General features: G+C 51.0%; 1 protein-coding gene across 1 annotated transcript; it reads right to left on the reverse strand.

Annotated features, from left to right (window-relative positions):
- Nucleotides 1-226: 226 nt before the first annotated feature.
- On the reverse strand, nucleotides 227-13203 carry CACUL1 (CDK2 associated cullin domain 1). Its single transcript, XM_072131186.1, has 9 exons — nucleotides 12917-13203; nucleotides 9913-10039; nucleotides 9736-9838; nucleotides 9537-9632; nucleotides 9341-9443; nucleotides 8879-8968; nucleotides 8017-8155; nucleotides 1452-1495; nucleotides 227-971 (listed from the first exon to the last, which is right to left on the reverse strand). Exons 1-9 carry the CDS (start codon nucleotides 13074-13076, stop codon nucleotides 952-954), a joined length of 882 nt encoding a protein of 293 aa, XP_071987287.1. The 5' UTR covers nucleotides 13077-13203; the 3' UTR covers nucleotides 227-951.
- Between the last annotated feature and the right edge of the window lie 9138 nt (nucleotides 13204-22341).

The raw sequence follows: 22341 nt of genomic DNA on the forward strand, positions 1-22341 counted from the left end.
TATGAGCTAACACAGCAGGTCTACAGTCCATTGAGCCCACGCACTTTCCCCAACGATAGCCCCTTATATAGTTCTATCTGTATAAGCCATGAAGAGTTGTAGACGGTGCATGCTTATCTGTAGACACAGGGGGGCGCTCTGGGGGCAGTGGTGCAGAGAGTCTTCTATCCCAGCCTCGAGCTAAGCAGAGCCTGCAGTATTTTGCAGACACACGACCGCAGCGGTACACGCTCAACAAGTTGGAGTTTAATTATGGTCCAGAGTGAGAAGTACAAGGATAAAAATATCAAACCTGAGAAGAAAAGAAAAAGCAAATTCTTAAAATAGGAAAAAGGGAAAGTAATGGCCCAGTGCAGAGGAAAGACTAAAACAGAAGATGTAACAGCCCTGACCCCAAGAATGGGGGATGAAACGTCCCAGAGCCCAGGAGACACAGGAACAGGGGAAGCAACGGCCCAAACCCCAGGGCACAAAAAAGACACAATACTGGGGGATATAACAGCCCAAACCATAAGTAAGAAACGAACAAGGAAAACAAAGGGGGGGGGGAATTAAAGCCCAGGCTTCAGGGAGCAGAAAACACATATGAATGGTGGCAGGGACAATACAAAGCAGCAGGACAATAAGAGACCACGGCCCGGGAAACACGTTTCTTTCTTTTCCGTTTTTTTACAATTTTTATACAAATGAAAAAGCAGCTGAAATGAGGCGGCACCAGGAGTGTGGAGCGCGCTGCCGGAAAGGGCGCCTCACAGTCCCGCACCCATCTGTTAGCAGCAACAGTTCAAGTCTTCTTCAAAACAAACAAAAATATATATATATATATTTATATGTTCCTATGTATATATACAGCCGGAGCGCCCGGCACTGGGGAAAAGTCCACATGGCTCCACAGAAGCCTCGGCACTCCAGTCCTCCAGGGGGAGCTGTACAGGACAACCCAAAACAGCCTTATCTGCTGCACGAACCATCTGCAAAACAGAATGGGGCGACCGTGAGGAAACAAAACTGAATGCATTCACATTCATCCGATATTGATATCTGGAATATTACTCTTCCCAAAAGATCTCCCAATGAATTCCCAGGTGTCGACAATGCCCCTGCTAAAACCTCTCTAATATTGCTTGTTCGGCAGACTCCCGCGCTAGTGCCTGCGCCTCCTCTCCTCCTGCACCTACACCACCCGCACCGCCTCGTCCCCCCCTTCCAACGCCCGCACCACTGCCGCCTCCTCCCGCACTGCCACAACCTCCCCTCCTGCACCACATCTGATATTGATGTCTGGAATAGCAATATTTGGCAGGCTCCCGCACTGGTGCATGTGCCTCCTCCCACACCTGCACCGCCTCCTCTCCCATTCTCACTGGACCTGCTCCTCTTCCTCCTCTCCTGCACTAAGAGCTCAGATTCCTTATAGTGTGCCTACATGGGTATCACACCCAGATACTTACTATAGGACAACTCCTCTCCTGCCCTTTTCCGGGACTGGTCGCCCCTGAGGAGGGAAAGAAAAAGAGTGGTGATACCAGGGTGAACAAGGCAGCACCACCACATCAGTCGCACCTTGATGGAGGAGATGCAGTTGCAGAACCTATTTTAGATGAGGTGGCTCAGGATCTAGGGTTCACTTTCAATGTGTGGCCCAGATTACACACCCCTGTATTCTTTTTGTCAGTATGAACACAGACACCAAAATTATATAGCTCTAGTAGGACTTAAAGGGAACCTGTCACCAGGAGACCCCTTTTTAGCATCCCCATAGAGAATTGCACATACACCGCTAAACATTTGTCTGAAAAAAAACAGTAGTTACTTACCGGTAATGATGTTTCCTCGAACCACGACGGCACCAACCAGAGAGAGGGATCCGCCCCCAGGGACAGGAAACCTGAGCATAAAAACATGCTCCTCCTATTCTGCCTCAGTGTTTACAGAGACTTGGAAGAGCCATATCATTAGTACATCAGAAACATATAATCTATATATCGTTTTCCATGTATGCGTAATATATATATATATATATATATATATATATATATATATATATATATATATATATATATATATAATATATATGTGTTTTTTTTGTTTTTTTTTTTTTTGTATGCAACACCCGTGAATTATCCTATAGAAACATAGATTTTAGGAAAGAACACCCTGGGTGGGAATATACCAGGTGCCGTCGTGGTTCGAGGAAACATCATTACCGGTAAGTAACTACTGTTTTCCCCTTCACCACGACGGCACCAACCAGAGAGATTTTCAGAGAAAAAGTATTAGGGAGGGATAACAGAGGAGAGAACCTTCCTCCCAAAAGAAAGTTCAGATGACCCCGCCACATTCACCCGATAATGTTTGAAGAAGGTGTGGGGGGTAGTCCAACATGCAGCCTGACAAATTTGGTCCAAGGAGGCATGTCTGAATTCTGCCCAAGAGGTGGCTAGTGCCCGGACAGAATGGGCGTGAATATTCTCTGGGGCAGATTTCTCAGCCAGTTCGTAAGCCAATTGTATAGTGACTCTAATCCATCTGGCGATGGTTGCAGATGAAGCCTTGGAGCCTTTGTTTCTTCCTGAAAAGAGAACAAATAAACTATCTGATTTTCTCCAGGATTTTGAAACCTCTAAGTATTGGAGAATACTGCGTCTAACATCAAGGTTATGAAAAGATTTTTCACCTTCTGACCTAGGATTTGTGCAAAATGATGGAAGTATTACCTCTTGGGACCTATGAAAATTAGAGACCACTTTTGGAAGAAACTCAGGGTCGGGTCTTAGAATAATCCTATCATGTAGGACAGAAAAGTAGGGGGGTCTACATGACAATGCCGCTACTTCACCTACTCTCTTTGCCGAGGTGATGGCTGTTAAAAATACTGATTTTAATGTAAGAAGCTTAATTGGGATACTTTCTAAAGGCTCAAATGGGGGACCAGATAATGATTTCAGGACCAAAGACAGGTCCCAAGGGGGGAGTCTAGATCTAATAGAAGGACGAAGTTTCACTGAGGCCTTAATAAATCTAGATATCCAGGGATGACTAGCTATATCCTGGTCATAAAGAGCTGCTAGGGCTGACACCTGAACCTTCAAAGTTGCTGGTTTTAACCCTTTTTCAAGCCCCAACTGTAAGAAGCCTAGAATAAGCTTAAAGTCTGGGTGATCTATGTATATGTCATGATTTCCTACAAATGAAAAGAAAGCCTTCCATGTTCTAAAATAAATTTTGTAGGTGATAGGCTTCCTGCTATTCTGCAGAGTGGATATTACCCGAGAAGAAAGTCCCCTCTTTTGTAAGATTAACCTTTCAAGAGCCATGCCGTTAAATGAAGCCCTTTCACTTGAGGATGACAGATAGGACCCTGGAATAACAAGTCTTTCCTGTCGGGCAGTATCCACGGGTCTGCGATTGACATATCCCTGAGACTTGAAAACCAAGCACGGCGTGGCCAAAACGGGGCAATGAGAATCACTCTTGCTTTGTCCCGTTTTATCTTCCCCACCGTTCTTGGTATTAACACCATGGGAGGGAAGGCATAGAGTAGATGGTAGTGTCCCCAATTTTGGGAGAATGCATCTATGGCCAGGGGATGGTCTCTGCGATTCAGGGAAAAGAAGTTTTTTACTTTTCGATTCCCTTTGTTGGCGAAGAGGTCCACTTCTGGATACCCCCACAATTTTGTTATCATGTGGAAAATTTTTTCGTTCAGAGCCCAATCTCCCTGGGAGATGAAATTTCGGCTCAGAAAGTCTGCCTGGACATTTTCTGTACCCCTTATATGTACTGCACTTAGGGATTTGAAGTGAACTTCTGCCAACTGAAAGATCTGGGAAGTAATTTGCATTAGGTGTAACCCTCTTGTGCCTCCCTGTTTGTTTATGTAGGCCACAGTAGTGGTGTTGTCTGACCTTACTAACACCCTCTGTTCCCGTAAGAGTGGAAGTGCTGCTTTTAGCCCTTTTAGTACTGCCAATAACTCTTTTGCATTGGAAGATAGGCCGTCTTCTTGTGGTTCCCAGTTGCCTTGAAAAGACTGATCTACTACTTGAGCCCCCCATCCCCAGGGGCTGGCATCTGTAGTAATTATTCTTTCCCAGTCTAACACCCATGGGAGACCTTGTGTTAAGTTTTGGGGAACTAACCACCAGTCTAGAGATTTTAGTACTATGTCGGGAATTCTTATTTTCTTGTCTAGGGATGTTGGACGCTTGTCCCATGTGATGAGGAGAAAATTTTGGAGTTCCCTTGTATAATACTGAGCCCAGGGGACCGCCTGAATGCTTGCCACTAAACAACCCAGAAGAGACATGGCCCCTCTGATGGAGATTTCGGGAGTGGAGATTAGGTCGGTTACTCCTTTTGTAATTTTCTCTTGCTTTTCTAGAGGAAGGAAAGTTTTTTGACACTGGGAATCCAGCAGCACCCCCAGGAAACTTTTTTGTGTTGACGGGGTTGTACAAGACTTTTCTAGGTTTCTGACCCAACCCAAGAAATCTAGGATTTTGCATACCCTGTCTACCTGGTTCCTTACTGCATGTTCTGAGGCGCCAACTAGTAGGAAATCGTCTAAGTACGGGATGAACAGACCTGGCTCTTTTCTTATAAAGGTTGCCATTTCTGAAATAACCTTTGTAAAAACCCTTGGTGCGATGGCTATGCCAAAGGGAAGTGCTCTGAATTGGAAATGCAAGATCCTTTGACCTACTTGAACCGCAAGTCTTAGGTACTTCTGGTATTCCGGATGAATTGGAATATGGTAATAAGCGTCTGCCAGGTCTATTGACGCCATGAAACATCCTGGGAATAGCAGATTTACCGCAGACTTTAAAGTTTCCATTTTGAAACTTGGGATCTGAAGATGTGAATTTAAACCTTTTAAGTTTATTATAGCTCTTAATGACCCGTTGGGTTTTTTCACCCAGAAAAGAGTTGAATAAAAACCTTGACCCTTTTCCCCCGATGGTACCTGACACAGTACCTTTTTGGAAAGAAGAGTAGCAATTTCTGACATCATTGCTAGTCCACCTTTTCCGGACGGGACTTTTGTAATTCTGAATCTCTGAGGAGGGAGCGTTGTAAAGTCCCAGGTTATGCCTTGTGAGATGGTACTTAGGATCCAGTTGCTGTCTGATATTGTTTTCCAGGCCGGGAGGAAAAAGGAAAGTCTTCCTCCTACCTGGGGCCTTATGTCATTGTGGATGGGAACGGGCCGGTTTGGACTGATTCCTAGACTGGTTAAATAAGAACCCTCTATTCCTCTGTGGTCTGGAGGAATTTGGTCTGGAGTCTTTCTCTCTCCTTTCAAACCTTGCCCTACGAAAGGACCGAAAGGATCTTGATTTATAAGGAACATAAGGGGAAGGGAATCCTTTCCTCTTATCCCCCGCTTTTTCTAGCAAATCATCCAGGACGGGACCGAATAAAAAATCTCCATTACAGGGTATATTACACAGTCTGCTCCTAGAGGCCAAATCACCCGACCAGTCTTTTAGCCAGAGGGCTCTTCTTGCAGAGTTTGATAGTGCCGCAGATCTTGCTGATAGTCTCAGACTATCAATCGAGGCGTCTGCTAAAAGAGCCGCTCCTTTCTGTATATTTGCAATAGAGGACTGCAGACTTTCTCTAGGGACTTTATTTTGTATATCATTCCCCAATTGGCCTAACCACATCAATACTGCTCGGGCCGTGCAAGCGGCTGCCACAGCTGGTTTGAACGCATTTGTCGAAGATTCCCAAGTTTTTTTAAGGTATCCATCCGCTTTCCTATCTAAAGGATCCTTTAGGGAACTAATATCTTCAAAGGGTAGGAAAGCCCCACGGCCCATTTTTATGATCGAAGCATCCACTTTAGGTGGAGGGCCCCAGGATGAAGTATTATCCAAATCAAAAGGGTATTTCCTTTTAATTGCTCTGGAAATAAAGGATTTCTTGTCAGGGTTTTCCCACTCCTTTGAAATTAATGTGGAAATAGTGTTATGAATGGGAAAAGTGCGTTTTTTCTTTTCCGCTAAACTTTCAAACATAATGTCCTGGACTGACTTTGGCTCTCTCTTTTCCTCAATGTCCATAGTGGCTCTAATCATTTTTAACAATTGATCAGTGTCCTCCGTTAGGAATAAAGGACGCCCCGTCAATTCCTCCTCAGAGAGCGAAGAGGTTGTTTCATCCTGAATAATACCCTCTTCTTCAGAGTTTGAAGGGTCTTCCGGGGCTGTTACAGTGGAAGGACCCGGAAAATTTTTATCCGGTAATATAGGTGCCGGATTAATCGTTTCTTTTACTGTCAATTGGACCTCTTCTCTAATTACCGAACGAAGGGTCTCCAGCCATGAGGAGGATTCCTCTGAGATAATCTTTCCAATACAGGAAGCACACGTATTTTTTTCATAACCAGACGGCAACTTCCTACCGCACATCCTACATTCCCTGTGGTGTGTTTTCCTAGTGGCTTTCTTGGGAGTTTCTTCTCCCTAAAACCATTAAGAATCAGAACATTAGTGTGTGTAAGTAAAAATGCCCCATCGGGTAACTCACCACACCTTCATTACCGGAGTTGGGTTCTTCAGGGGTTCAGGGAGCTCACGCTTATCCGCCATTCTCCTGGCCTGAGCTGCAAAGCACCAAATGCTTACTCCTGCATGGCGCTTAAATGTGAAGAGAATCCAGCCAGGCCACGCCCCCTTCCGGTTCCAGCTTTGCCGGCTCGTTCTTCTATTGCATATACACATATGCACAGAACGAGCCCAGCCAGCTCCACAAATACCCCGGTGGATATCTCACCGGTGGGTTTTCTCTTCTTTTCCTCCTGTCTTCACGCTGCCCACTCCGTTCCAGGCAGCGCCGATGCGACCCGGAAGTGAAGAGCAAGCGCTTCCGGTCGCGCGCATCAGCCACCACAGCGAGGCGCAACACAGGAGGAGAAGGACCACGTGGAGCCAGCCTTCTCCAGAGAGACGCGACGCGCCCCCCCGGTAAGTCAGAACTGCGGGCACCCGACGGAACCAACCAGAGGTTCCCTCAGCCCACGCTCAGGTCCCTTCCAGGGACAGGAAACCACTGAGGCAGAATAGGAGGAGCATGTTTTTATGCTCAGGTTTCCTGTCCCTGGGGGCGGATCCCTCTCTCTGGTTGGTGCCGTCGTGGTGAAGGGGAAAAATCGGTTTTACAGAACAAAAGATAACTTATATATTACCTTTGAATGACATGTGATGTGTGACTAGTGAAGTTAGGCGGGGCTGAAGAGGAGTAGTTTTCCACCCCCATCCTCAGGAAATTGCTCCTCCATGTGAGAATTTCAAGAGAATACGCCTGCCCCTCACGCTCCCTTCTCCATTCTTACGCCACCCTCCAACCCCCGACACACATCACCTCCCCACATCCCGCCCGCTGTCCCGATTTCTCGCTGACCTCGCATTCAGCATGTCTCGTAAAGTGCACACAGCTGTGCACCGGCCGCAAGGTCCCCGCATTAGTCTGCGCTTCACTGTACTGCCGACTCAGAGTAGCTACGTAGTTTGCGTAGCTACTCCAAGTCGGCAGTGTGGCGCCGATTTGTGCGCGCCGTGCTACGGTACGGCGGGCACACATTCATGTGAATTTAGCCTTAGAGTTTTCAACCTCTTATTTCGTTGTACCCCACTGTTTGTAACCTTTCATTTTCGGCAGGATGAACAGACGCTTTCATTGATACATGATTTTTTAATAAAATTATATGAAGCAATAGATGCGAATTGAACATTTAAACGTTATGTTCTGTTGCAGTGTTCACAACAAGTGATAAACTAAATTATATGTTGATTATGATGGCATTTTGTTATTCTTTTACCTGTGCTCTAGGAGGGTCACAGGGTGCGCAGATTTTTCAGTAAAATATATGATGATACTTGTGTCTTCCCACTTCCCCCCTACACGTGTCTCCCTGCTTGAATATTGAAGGTCAATATATTTAAGAAGCTGCCTCCAAAGTCAGGTCACTCATCCTGGTCATGTGACCCTGTGATACCCTGACTCACTTACCTATTGAATCCATTCTGCATGAGGTCCTGCTGCAGCTTCTGGTCCTGTGCCGCATAATCCTGCAGCTCCGACTCCATGGCTGGTGGCAGAATATTGGGGATGAACTTTGAGAACAGCGTCGGTGCGAGCTGGACCCATTCTGAAAGAGGATGGAGAGAGCATTCTAGGTACAGAAGCCCAGCACTGACCCCTACACACAGAAGCACCCATCACCACCTAGGTAATACAAGGGCCCAGCACTGACCACTACACACAGGAGCACCCATCACCACCCAGGTAATACAAGGGCCCAGCACTGACCCCTACACACAGGAGCACCCATCACCACCCAGGTAATACAAGGGCCCAGCACTGACCACTACACACAGGAGCACCCATCACCACCCAGGTAATACAAGGGCCCAGCACTGACCCCTACACACAGGAGCACCCATCACCACCCAGGTAATACAAGGGCCCAGCACTGACCCCTACACACATGAGCACCCATCACCACCCAGGTAATACAAGGGCCCAGCACTGACCCCTACACACAGGAGCACCCATCACCACCCAGGTAATACAAGGGCCCAGCACTGACCACTACACACAGGAGCACCCATCACCACCCAGGTAATACAAGGTCCCAGCACTGACCACTACACACAGGAGCACCCATCACCACCCAGGTAATACAGGGGCCCAGCACTGACCACTACACACAGGAGCACCCATCACCACCCAGGTAATACAGGGGCCCAGCACTGACCCAAACACACAGGAGCACCCATCACCACCCAGGTAATACAGGGGCCCAGCACTGACCACTATACACAAGGACCCCCAATCAGGTGACATGGGGTACTCCGCAGGCTGCAGTTACCTGGTCTCAGTGTGTACAGCCCCTTTATTATACTCGCCATGGTGGACGGAGTGATCTGGAACGGTGTGGACTGCGCCTCCAGTAACAGGGCTGCAAGAAGAAACAGATGGATGAACCTCCAGGACTGACCCCAGGCATAGCCGATGTCCAACAACAACCCCCAGCCATGCCCTGGATGCCCAGTAAAGAAGTCACTAAGCCCTTATCCTCTGCCATAGCTCCGGGAAGGATGTCACCAAGCCCCGCCCTCCCCATAACCCCCGGGACTGATTTCACTAAGCCCCGCCCTCCCCATAACCCCCGGGACGGATGTCACCAAGCCCCGCCCTCCCCATAACCCCCGGGACTGATTTCACTAAGCCCCGCCCTCCCCATAACCCCCGGGACGGATTTCACTAAGCTCCGCCCTCCCCATAATCCACAGGAAGGGAAGGATGTCACTAAGGTTCTCCCTTATCTTACGCATTAGGCTGTAGATGTGCTTCTCGGCCACGTGCTCAGTGAAGAGTTGGATGAGGTCGTCCTTCAGGTCCCTGTTCAGTTTTGTTTCTATATAAAACTTGTTCTGGTAAAAAGGTTTTAAAAAAAAAAAATAAAAACAAAAAACAGTCGGTGGCTGCAGGGGGCGGGGCCAGGAGCTGTTAGTGAGTGGACTTACCATATAGATGAAGAGGGGGACAATGCTGTGCAGCGCCCCCATATACTGGCTCAGAGCAAGATTAAATTTCTCTATATAATGTTCTGGAGAGGTCGCCTGCAACACAGGGAGGAAAGGGTTACTGCAGAATACAGGCCACCAATCGCCAGAGAGCAGCGGCGCCATCAAAGCCTGCAGCAGCGGGGTGAGGGCCACTTACCTGCAGCTCCAATGACACCTTCTCCAGGTGAGCGGTGATCTTGCACATGAGGTCGCTGTACATCTGCTCCGAGTGCTGCTGACACACACACTTATACACACAGCTGTAATCAGAGACACAGATCAGAGGGCGAAAGGGGGAGGAAGGGCAAGTAAGGGGGCCCCGCCATGACGTTACCTATAGATCTGCTCATACGAGATGGGGATATAGTCCCCCGGGCTCTGAGTCAGCAGCTGGTCAATGGCGCTATCCAGCTTCGGCCAATACGTATTCTTATAATCATCCACTGTAATCACATTCATCACTGCAAGAGCAGAATTATCCAATCAGATGAGGAGGAGGAGTCTGCAAATATTTTATACCACCACTCACATACACACTAATATAATATATATATATTATACACACACAATCACCAGATTACGTACAAGATAGGTTCTGTAGGTTTGTTCTTAACTTGAATTTGTATGTAAGTCGGAACTGTATATTTTAGAATTGTAGCTCCAGCCAAATTGTTTTCGGCCTGTGTGACAATGGGATTTTAAAAATGTTGGGTTGTCATAAGGTTTAACAAAAAAATCTTAAATTCAGACGCCTGTGATAACTGTTACAGCTGCTTATTGTAGCCTAGGACTAAAGTGCTGTTACTTACCAATTACCAGAGGTCCGTTTGTGACTAGGGGTTGTCTGTAAGTTGAGTGTTCTTAAGTAGGGGACCGTCTGTATCTGTCTTAGCACCAATACTGTGCCTGCACCTCGCAGGATCACACCATCTCTGCAGGCCTGATGGGCGCTCTGACCTCTCTGTGACTACAGCCCCCCATACACAGCAAGTTGCCATGTCCTGTGTGTCCTGACACCTTTCTATCATAGCCAGCAGTGGTCAGGGGTCAGCATGGGTGCTCTGACCCCTCTGTGACTACACCCCCCATACACAGAGAGCTGCCATGTCCTGTGTGTCCTGACACCTTTCTATCATAGCCAGCAGTGGTCAGCATGGGTGCTCTGACCCCTCTGTGACTACACCCCCCATACACAGCGAGCTGCCATGTCCTGTGTGTCCTGACACCTTTCTATCATAGCCAGCAGTGGTCAGGGGTCAGCATGGGCGCTCTGACCCCTCTGTGACTACACCCCCCATACACAGCGAGCTGCCATGTCCTGTGTGTCCTGACACCTTTCTATCATAGCCAGCAGTGGTCAGGGGTCAGCATGGGCGCTCTGACCCCTCTGTGACTACACCCCCATACACAGCGAGCTGCCATGTCCTGTGTGTCCTGACACCTTTCTATCATAGCCAGCAGTGGTCAGGGGTCAGCATGGGTGCTCTGACCCCTCTGTGACTACACCCCCCCATTCACAGCGAGCTGCCATGTCCTGTGTGTCCTGACACCTTTCTATCATAGCCAGCAGTGGTCAGGGGTCAGCATGGGCGCTCTGACCCCTCTGTGACTACACCCTCTATACACAGCAAGCTGCCATGTCCTGTGTGTCCTGACACCTTTCTATCATAACCAGCAGTGGTCAGGGGTCAGCATGGGTGCTCTGACCTCTCTGTGACTACACCCCCCATACACAGCGAGCTGCCATGTCCTGTATGTCCTGACACCTTTCTATCATAGCCAGCAGTGGTCAGGGGTCAGCATGGGCGCTCTGACTCCTCTGTGACTTCACCCACCATACACAGCGAGCTGCCATGTCATGTGTGTCCTGACACCTTTCTATCATAGCCAGCAGTGGTCAGCATGGGTGCTCTGACCCCTCTGTGACTACACCCCCCATACACAGCGAGCTGCCATGTCCTGTGTCCTGACACCTTTCTATCATAGCCAGTAGTGGTCAGGGGTCAGCATGGGCGCCCTGACCCCTCTGTGACTACCCCCCATACACAGCGAGCTGCCATGTCCTGTGTCCTGACACCTTTCTATCATAGCCAGCAGTGGTCAGCATGGGTGCTCTGACCCCTCTGTGACTACACCCCCTATACACAGCGAGCTGCCATGTCCTGTGTGTCCTGACACCTTTCTATCATAACCAGCAGTGGTCAGCATGGGTGCTCTGACCTCTCTGTGACTACACCCCCCCATACACAGCGAGCTGCCATGTCCTGTATGTCCTGACACCTTTCTATCATAGCCAGCAGTGGTCAGGGGTCAGCATGGGCGCTCTGACCCCTCTGTGACTACACCCCCCATACACAGCGAGCTGCCATGTCCTGTGTGTCCTGACACCTTTCTATCATAGCCAGCAGTGGTCAGGGGTCAGCATGGGCGCTCTGACCCCTCTGTGACTACACCCCCTATACACAGCAAGCTGCCATGTCCTGTGTGTCCTGACACCTTTCTATCATAGCCAGCAGTGGTCAGGGGTCAGCATGGGTGCTCTGACCCCTCTGTGACTACACCCCCCATACACAGCGAGCTGCCATGTCCTGTGTGTCCTGACACCTTTCTATCATAGCAAGCAGTGGTCAGGGGTCAGCATGGGCACTCTGACCCCTCTGTGACTACACCCCCCATACACAGGGAGCTGCCATGTCCTGTGTGTCCTGACACCTTTCTATAATAGCCAGCAGTGGTCAGGGGTCAGCATGGGCGCTCTGACCTCTCTGTGACTACACCCCCCATACACAGCGAGCTGCCATGTCCTGTGTGTCCTGACACCTCTCTATCATAGCCAGCAGTGGTCAGGGGTCAGCATGGGTGCTCTGACCCCTCTGTGACTACACCCCCCATACACAGCGAGCTGCCATGTCCTGTGTGTCCTGACACCTTTCTATCATAGCCAGCAGTGGTCAGGGGTCAGCATGGGCGCTCTGACCCCTCTGTGACTACACCCCCCATACACAGCGAGCCCCCATGTCCTGTGTGTCCTGACACCTTTCTATCATAGCCAGCAGTGGTCAGGGGTCAGCATGGGTGCTCTGACCCCTCTGTGACTACACCCCCCATACACAGCATGCTGCCATGTCCTGTGTCCTGACACCTTTCTATCATAGCCAGCAGTGGTCAGGGGTCAGCATGGGCGCTCTGACCCCTCTGTGACTACACCCCCCATACACAGCGAGCTGCCATGTCATGTGTGTCCTGACACCTTTCTATCATAGCCAGCAGTGGTCAGGGGTCAGCGGTGGTCAGGGCTCGGGGGTCACACATCTAGAGCCTGGTGCGGTGACACTCACAGAACTTGGAGGCGCTGGAGCTGATGCCCGGGAGTCCTCCTCCTCCGCTGCTGCTGCTTCCCCTAGCGGCCCCGTCCCTTCCCTTGCGGCAGACCTCGGTGGCCGGGGCGCAGTCAGGCCGCAGCTGCCAGTGATTGTGGTTCGGGTCCTCCTCCTCCATGTATCCGGCTCCGTCCTACCATCCTCGGCCCAGAAGCAACCACTTCCGGTTCGGCAGCAGTGTACGCCGGGACATGTAGTCTTCCGCTTTAGCAGCTCTGTAATAAGCCGTCACTGTACCGGAAGTAACATTTGTTGATTCCTGTGAATATGGCAGGTGCATGAATGGATCTGTGCGCCGTGACGTCACCCGGTCACGTGCCTGCACCTGTCACCATCATCAGCGCGGGAATACGAGCAGAGGCGGCAAATGGCTGAAGGAGCAGTAAGAGCGGCTGTGCTCCTGAGGTAACGGGGAGAAGAGGAGATGAGAGGGTGGTATACAGGAGGGGATGAGGAGCTGAGGGGGTGGTATACAGGAGGGGATGAGGAGCTGAGGGGGTTATACAGGATGGGATGAGGAGCTGAAGGGGGGTATACAGGATGGGATGAGGAGCTGAGGGGGTGGTATACAGGAGGGGGATGAGGGGGTGTGGTATACAGGAGGGGGATGAGGGGGGGTGGTATACAGGAGGGGATGAGGAGCTGAGGGGGTGGTATACAGGAAGGGATGAGGAGCTGAGGGGGTGGTATACAGGAGGGATGAGGAGCTGAGGGGGTGGTATACAGGAAGGGATGAGGAGCTGAGGGGGGTATACAGGAGGGGGATGAGGAGCTGAGGGGGTGGTATACAGGAGGGGGTGTGGTATACAGGAGGGGGATGAGGGAGGGTGGTATACAGGAGGGGGATGAGGGGGGGTGGTATACAGGAGGGGGATGAGGAGCTGAGGGGGGTGTGGTATACAGGAGGGGATGAGGAGCTGAGGGGGGGGTGGTATACAGGAGGGGGATGAGGAGCTGAGGGGGGTGGTATACAGGAGGGGGATGAGCTGAGGGGGGGTGGTATACAGGAGGGGGATGAGGAGCTGAGGGGGGGGGTATACAGGAGGGGATGAGGAGCTGAGGGGGGGTGGTATACAGGAGGGGATGAGGAGCTGAGGGGGGGTGGTATACAGGAGGGGGATGAGGAGCTGAGGGGGGTGGTATACAGGAGGGGGATGAGGAGCTGAGGGGGGGTGGTATACAGGAGGGGGATGAGGAGCTGAGGGGGGGTATACAGGAGGGGATGAGGAGCTGAGGGGGGGTGGTATACAGGAGGGGATGAGGAGCTGAGGGGGGGTGGTATACAGGAGGGGATGAGGAGCTGAGGGGGGGTGGTATACAGGAGGGGATGAGGAGCTGAGGGGGGGTGGTATACAGGAGGGGATGAGGAGCTGAGGGGGGGTGGTATACAGGAGGGGATGAGGAGCTGAGGGGGGGTGGTATACAGGAGGGGATGAGGAGCTGAGGGGGGGGTATACAGGAGGGGATGAGGGGGGGTGGTATACAGGAGGGGATGAGGAGCTGAGGGGGGGGTATACAGGAGGGGATGAGGAGCTGAGGGGGGGGTATACAGGAGGGGATGAGGAGCTGAGGGGGGGTATACAGGAGGGGATGAGGAGCTGAGGGGGGGGGGGTATACAGGAGGGGATGAGGAGCTGAGGGGGGGGGGTATACAGGAGGGGATGAGGAGCTGAGGGGGGGGTGGTATACAGGAGGGGATGAGGAGCTGAGGGGGGGGTGGTATACAGGAGGGGATGAGGAGCTAAGGGGGGTGGTATACAGGAGGGGATGAGGAGCTAAGGGGGGTGGTATACAGGAGGGGATGAGGAGCTGAGGGGGGGTGGTATACAGGAGGGGGATGAGGAGCTGAGGGGGGGTGGTATACAGGAGGGGGATGAGGGGGTGTGGTATACAGGAGGGGGATGAGGGGGTGTGGTATACAGGAGGGGGATGAGGGGGTGTGGTATACAGGAGGGGGATGAGGGGGTGTGGTATACAGGAGGGGGATGAGGGGGGGGTGGTATACAGGAGGGGGATGGGGGGGGGTGGTATACAGGAGGGGGATGAGGGGGGGGTGGTATACAGGAGGGGGATGAGGGGGGTGGTATACAGGAGGGGGATGAGGGGGGGGTGGTATACAGGAGGGGGATGAGGGGGGGGGTGGTATACAGGAGGGGGATGAGGGGGGGTGGTATACAGGAGGGGGATGAGGGGGGGTGGTATACAGGAGGGGGATGAGGGGGGGTGGTATACAGGAGGGGGATGAGGGGGGGTGGTATACAGGAGGGGGATGAGGGGGGGTGGTATACAGGAGGGGGATGAGGGGGGGTGGTATACAGGAGGGGGATGAGGGGGGGTGGTATACAGGAGGGGGATGAGGGGGGGTGGTATACAGGAGGGGATGAGGAGCTGAGGGGGGGGGTATACAGGAGGGGATGAGGAGCTGAGGGGGGGTGGGGGTGGTATACAGGAGGGGATGAGGAGCTGAGGGGGGGTGGTATACAGGAGGGGGATGAGGAGCTGAGGGGGGGTATACAGGAGGGGATGAGGAGCTGAGGGGGGGTATACAGGAGGGGGATGAGGAGCTGAGGGGGGGTGGTATACAGGAGGGGGATGAGGAGCTGAGGGGGGGTGGTATACAGGAGGGGGATGAGGAGCTGAGGGGGGGTGGTATACAGGAGGGGGATGAGGAGCTGAGGGGGGGTGGTATACAGGAGGGGGATGAGGAGCTGAGGGGGGGTGGTATACAGGAGGGGGATGAGGAGCTGAGGGGGGGTGGTATACAGGAGGGGGATGAGGAGCTGAGGGGGGGTGGTATACAGGAGGGGGATGAGGAGCTGAGGGGGGGTGGTATACAGGAGGGGGATGAGGAGCTGAGGGGGGGTGGTATACAGGAGGGGGATGAGGAGCTGAGGGGGGGTGGTATACAGGAGGGGGATGAGGAGCTGAGGGGGGGTGGTATACAGGAGGGGGATGAGGAGCTGAGGGGGGGTGGTATACAGGAGGGGGATGAGGAGCTGAGGGGGGGTGGTATACAGGAGGGGGATGAGGAGCTGAGGGGGGGTGGTATACAGGAGGGGGATGAGGAGCTGAGGGGGGGTGGTATACAGGAGGGGGATGAGGAGCTGAGGGGGGGTGGTATACAGGAGGGGGATGAGGAGCTGAGGGGGGGTGGTATACAGGAGGGGGATGAGGAGCTGAGGGGGGGTGGTATACAGGAGGGGGATGAGGAGCTGAGGGGGGGTGGTATACAGGAGGGGGATGAGGAGCTGAGGGGGGGTGGTATACAGGAGGGGGATGAGGAGCTGAGGGGGGGTGGTATACAGGAGGGGGATGAGGAGCTGAGGGGGGGTGGTATACAGGAGGGGGATGAGGAGCTGAGGGGGGGTGGTATACAGGAGGGGGATGAGGAGCTGAGGGGGGGTGGTATACAGGAGGGGGATGAGGAGCTGAGGGGGGGTGGTATACAGGAGGGGGATGAGGAGCTGAGGGGGGGTGGTATACAGGAGGGGGATGAGGAGCTGAGGGGGGGTGGTATACAGGAGGGGGATGAGGAGCTGAGGGGGGGTGGTATACAGGAGGGGGATGAGGAGCTGAGGGGGGGTGGTATACAGGAGGGGGATGAGGAGCTGAGGGGGGGTGGTATACAGGAGGGGGATGAGGAGCTGAGGGGGGGTGGTATACAGGAGGGGGATGAGGAGCTGAGGGGGGGTGGTATACAGGAGGGGGATGAGGAGCTGAGGGGGGGTGGTATACAGGAGGGGGATGAGGAGCTGAGGGGGGGTGGTATACAGGAGGGGGATGAGGAGCTGAGGGGGGGTGGTATACAGGAGGGGGATGAGGAGCTGAGGGGGGGTGGTATACAGGAGGGGGATGAGGAGCTGAGGGGGGAGGGGATGAGGAGCTGAGGGGGAGGGGATGAGGAGCTGAGGGGGAGGGGATGAGGAGCTGAGGGGGAGGGGATGAGGAGCTGAGGGGGAGGGGATGAGGAGCTGAGGGGGGGTGGTATACAGGAGGGGATGAGGAGCTGAGGGGGGGGGGTATACAGGAGGGGATGAGGAGCTGAGGGGGGGGGGTATACAGGAGGGGATGAGGAGCTGAGGGGGGGGGGTATACAGGAGGGGATGAGGAGCTGAGGGGGGGGGGGTATACAGGAGGGGATGAGGAGCTGAGGGGGGGTGGTATACAGGAGGGGATGAGGAGCTAAGGGGGGTGGTATACAGGAGGGGGATGAGGAGCTGAGGGGGGTGTGGTATACAGGAGGGGATGAGGAGCTGAGGGGGGGGGTATACAGGAGGGGATGAGGAGCTGAGGGGGGGTGGTATACAGGAGGGGGATGAGGAGCTGAGGGGGTGGTATACAGGAGGGGATGAGGAGCTGAGGGGGGGGTGGTATACAGGAGGGGATGAGGAGCTGAGGGGTGGTATACAGGAGGGGATGAGGAGCTGAGGGGGGGTGGTATACAGGAGGGGATGAGGAGCTGAGGGGGGGTGGTATACAGGAGGGGATGAGGAGCTGAGGGGGGGGTGGTATACAGGAGGGGATGAGGAGCTGAGGGGGGGTGGTATACAGGAGGGGATGAGGAGCTGAGGGGGGGGGTATACGGGAGGGGATGAGGAGCTGAGGGGGGGGTATACGGGAGGGGGATGAGGAGTCTCTGTACAGGGAGAATGGTGGGTCCAGCAGGATGACCTCCATAGATAATGCAGTTCTGTCCACACCTTTTTTTTCCCCCCCGCAGTTCCAAACAGTCAATGAATCGTCGCTTTACAATAGCGCTGAGAGCAGCATCTCTTAAGTTGCCTGGTACTGCAGGAAGATTCGGTAGATTTGTTGAACTCTGTCCTGGGGCGATGACCTGAGTGCCATCTCTGGCGCCCGTGCCATAGGCTCGCCACCACTGCCCTAGGGGGTGGTCTATAAAATAGTTTAAACAAACCTGCTTCCCAGTACACGGCATGGACAAGGACAATGTGTTACGTAGAAAACGAGCCTCATATAGCTCTGTACACGGAAAATAATAATAATCGTACTGACGCATAGAATAAAAATAAGACGTTTATTAGGCTATAAGGTGGTATACAGGAGGTGAACACTAAAAAAATAAAGTAAAAAAATCAATTACATAATTAATGGTTTTCTACTCTTCAACCCCCAAAAGAAGTTAATATGTTTTCAATAATAGGGGAAACCAACCCCAAAATGGCATCACTGGAAAATATATCTCATCCCGGAAAAAAAAATGCCCACACATGGCGCCAATAACGGAAAAACTAAAATGTTATAGCCTAGAAGAGGGCACCAATGTCTATAGGACCAAACGGGCAGCTGCAGGGCGCTCCAACGCTTCTGTGCCATAGAACATACATACAAGTGGCTGTGGGCACCGGAAAATCGCAGAGAAGACGGAAGAAGAGCCACGCCGAACATCGGGACCGCCTGAAGGTGAGATGTGTACTACAGGGGGGCTGGCCGGCCGTGTACTACAGGGGGGCTGGCCGGCCGTGTACTACAGGGGGGCTGTGACCAATGCATCTCCCACCATCGGCTTATACTCAAGTCAATAGGTTTTCCCTTGTATTGGTGGTAAAGTTGGGGGCCTCGGCTTATACTCGAGTATATACGGTAACAAGCTCATAATTAAAGGGGTTGTCCGAGTTTTTGAAAAAAAGCTAAAAGTGGCCGGGACAGGGCTGCTTAAAAAAAAATAAAGCTGTACTTACCTCCCGGTGCCCTCCCGTATCCAGCGCTGCTGTCACTCCATTCCGGGCGCCATGTAAACAAACCGGGCACGCCTATCCGTCCCTATACACAGCATTGTGTATGGGGGCCGGAAGGTTGTCGGAGTCCAGCGCTGCTCCGGCGGCCATGTTTGTTTACATGGCGCCCGGACCGGAGTGACAGCAGCGCTGGATACGGGAGGGCACCGGGAGGTAAGTACATCTTTATTTGTTTTTAAGCAGCCCTGTCCCGGCCACTTTTAGTTTTTTTTCAAAAACTCGGACAACCCCTTTAATTTTTTTTTTGAGAAATCACAGCCTACCATGTACACAAAAATAACTTCATCCACACTACCACCTTCATGCAACTTCACAGCAAGAAAAGCAAAATGCAAAAATGACACGAAGATTCAAAATTTCTTATAAAATATGTATAAATCCAAAATACTTATATACTTTCCTTAAAACAGTAAGATGTGGGGTATGTGTGATCTCCTCACATGTGTATATTCGCCAAAATATGTAGGGAACGTTAAATCTACAGGGGGCACCAAACATTTTTTGCAGAGTATTATTGTACTCTACTTTATACAACAGTAACCCGAATAACAAAACTAAATATCCATAATCCAAGCTGAGATAACAAAAGTCACGTTTAGATGTGCGCCATTGTATTATCCGCACAATAACAGAACCCTCCGCACTTCATAAGAATCTGAGTGAGAACGTCATAACATGGGTGTAAGTAATGGAGGATGGTGTGCAATACAAACTTTATTCAGGAATGTGTGAGTGTTCTTGGTGTTACATATAACTTTATGGACATGTTCTGGTTTGCGCTGTTAATATGTAGCCACATTAGGCGAAGAGGATCCAATGTTCATTGTTTTGCTCAATTTTTGTAAAACAAAAAAAAATGATCACGCCGTCAGAGAGCGAATGTGTTGATATTATCCTTATCAAAATTTAGTAACATATAAAGTCAATATTTACATTATCTATAAGGTGCAGCAGCTCTCCCTGCAGCCTGCTGGCCAAAAATCTGGAAAGGGGGGTAGGGGGTCTCAGAGAGCACCTATCCTAAAAACCAGGATTCGCCAGTCTGTGTCCAGCACTCCGATAGATGTGAATGGAGAGTGGCGCATGTTCCGGCCGTGGAAAGGAAGTCTTGAGACCTTTGTTTTCAATACGCGGCCATGTGACAGGTTATGGGATACTTAGACGTTGTGTATGGACCCTATTGTCAGATCAGTCAAAGAATCTACCACCAAAGTGCACAGTAAGGACATGTGTCAGTACTGGGAAATATGGAGGAAGTTGCCCAGGTCTATCATAGGGCAGTGACAATGGACTTTTCTGAAAGTTAATGTTCGCCAAAACACAGTTATTTATCACAAAGAGCAAACACAGCCATTTAACCTGCCAAATACTTGGCCACCCAATATTGTGTCTTTGTTGTATCTAACCGACTATGTAAAATTGGGAAAAAGACTTTCTGAAGCCCCCTGGTTGACCATTTAATTAAAAAAAAAAAATCCTCATCCGGAAACTAGTGCACGGATCTGAACATGAAAAGATTTAAAAAGTTAATAAAATTAACAAGGGGAAGTGGCTTGCAATGCAAGGTGGTGGATGCTGGTGAAGAGAGCTACATTTTGGGCTTCAGCAATAGGGACTTCTATCCTTCTAAAGGGGAAATCTGGTTCTAGAATGTCTACTAAATGCCTTCTGAACCAATCGGTATCTATCACACCAATATTTAACTACTTCACGCCGCTACAATATCACTGCATCCCTTGACTGAAGTGTCCAGCCACCGTGCACCAACCAGCTCACCTGCCTCAGCACCCGGCAAGGAGAACACAGGGCGGTCGCAAGCCATTAAATCTTCTCAGGAGTAAACCTCCTCTCCCCAGAAGTGCAAGACTTCTGCCTCAACTACACCTTGTGCTGCCCTGACTCTGCCTCAGACACCGGAGTGCCATCCTCCCTTGCCTAATTCCACAACCCGCCTGGATCCTCCTCAACAGGCATACCGCGGCTTTCACTATTTTGACCTCCAGTGAATCTGCACCCACAATTTGTTCCTGCGACAGGGAAAGGGGAAAACAGTGCAGCACCATGATGTCTCCTATTCCTTAAACTCCAGGCTTGGTGACCCAGCTAACAGCCCCCTACAAGTGATCTTTATTTAAACCTGAGAAGAGGTCTTCTCCCAGACCACCAACCACAGAGGCTAAACCATTCTCTTTCCAGACTACCCCTGTAACATGTCCGTTCAACAACTAACTATTGCCAACAGTCCTGCTGAATTTGCCTGTTTACACTCCAATCTACCACCAGAGGTCGCTGTCCTCACCCCTAAGGGAAATCTTAACCTTCAAGCGCCCTACTTCCCTCTAAGAGGGACATGGACACTGTTGCAATGGATCCCAAAGGAATAAATACCAGGAATAAATGTAGAAATGGACGTTATCTTCACCAGGACAGAATTGAGGCCTAGATCTGAAATCTCTGCAGATCTTGAAATCAAGGAGAAGGCTGATGTTGAGGGTGCGTTCACACGTTGCAGTTAAAACTGCATCGCAATCAGCTTTGAGGTGGTTTTAGGTGCAGTTTTGTCAATTGAACAGGTGAAAGACATGAACTGAATGAGTGAATGACATTTGTGGGGCAGGTTTCTCCTTCAAAATCACATTCACCCATTCAGTTCAGGTCTTTCACCTGTTCAATTGACAAAACTGCACCTAATACCACCTCAAAGCTGATTGCGATGCAGTTTTAACTGCAACGTGTGAACGCACCCTGAAGCTGTTCACCAACGTCAATTGGCTTCACACCTAGATTGATTTGGATGAATAGGAACAGATGGAACAACATCCTGCTATTCCCTGAAGGCTACAAGGAGAGGAGCTTTGGACTGATGGAGCAAAGATGTCTTTATTCCTAGACTTATCATCTGCCCTCCTCTCACTCTACTCCAAGAAAGGAACATCTCCTTCAGATCGGGTTTTTCCTTTGCACTCCATGCCCACTTTGGAAGCGGCCAAGTATCTCTGGTTCACCCCGAAAGACAACATACACAGAAAAGGTCCATGAATGGTCAAATAGCTACATATACATAATAAATAGATGACAGAAACCTGTATAGAGGTGTAGAAGGTCTAGTCCTCAGAACAAGTCAAGGTATTTGCTTACAAAAAAAAAAGTACTGCCCATTTCCTAGAGGAATAACTCAGGACACATACACAGGTATATACACACATACCCCTGATGAAGACAAAACATGTGTTAGGTGGAGCCCACCCTTGGTCTCTATATACCTATGTAAGTGTTTCTTGTCCTCTTCTGGATAAGGTGCAATACTTGTTTTTGAGAAAATACCTTGAATGTTTCTGAGGACTAGACCTTCTACACCTCTATACAGGTTACTGTGATCTATTTATTATGTATATTTAGTTATTTGACCATTGAAGGACTTTTTCTGTGTATGTTGTCTTTTTAGTAAGAGCTAGTGCTGTTTAAGAGCTGGCTCTTGTTTGTGAATGGAGGGAGCCGGCTCCCCTTAGTGAGCTGATGGCTACCTAAGCACTGCCCCTAACCATCTCACCACACCCCCTTTAACTCGATACAATTGGGTTATAAGTGGAGTGGCGTGAGATGATTGACTGGCCTGTGGCTCCC

Source organism: Engystomops pustulosus, chromosome 11 (genome assembly GCF_040894005.1).
Source record: "Engystomops pustulosus chromosome 11, aEngPut4.maternal, whole genome shotgun sequence".
Classification (NCBI taxonomy): Eukaryota; Metazoa; Chordata; class Amphibia; order Anura; family Leptodactylidae; genus Engystomops; species Engystomops pustulosus.

What these genes read in the sequence shown, in the direction of transcription:
- CACUL1 (XM_072131186.1), bottom strand. Translation starts at nt 13,076, where the DNA reads ATGGAGGAGGAGGACCCGAACCACAATCACTGGCAGCTGCGGCCTGAC. An exon ending in AGGTGTCATTGGAGCTGCAG is followed by an intron (nt 9,633 to 9,735) that starts GTAAGTGGCCCT and finishes CCTGTGTTGCAG; the next exon opens with GCGACCTCTCCAGAACATTA. An exon ending in TCCCCCTCTTCATCTATATG is followed by an intron (nt 9,444 to 9,536) that starts GTAAGTCCACTC and finishes CCTTTTTACCAG; the next exon opens with AACAAGTTTTATATAGAAAC.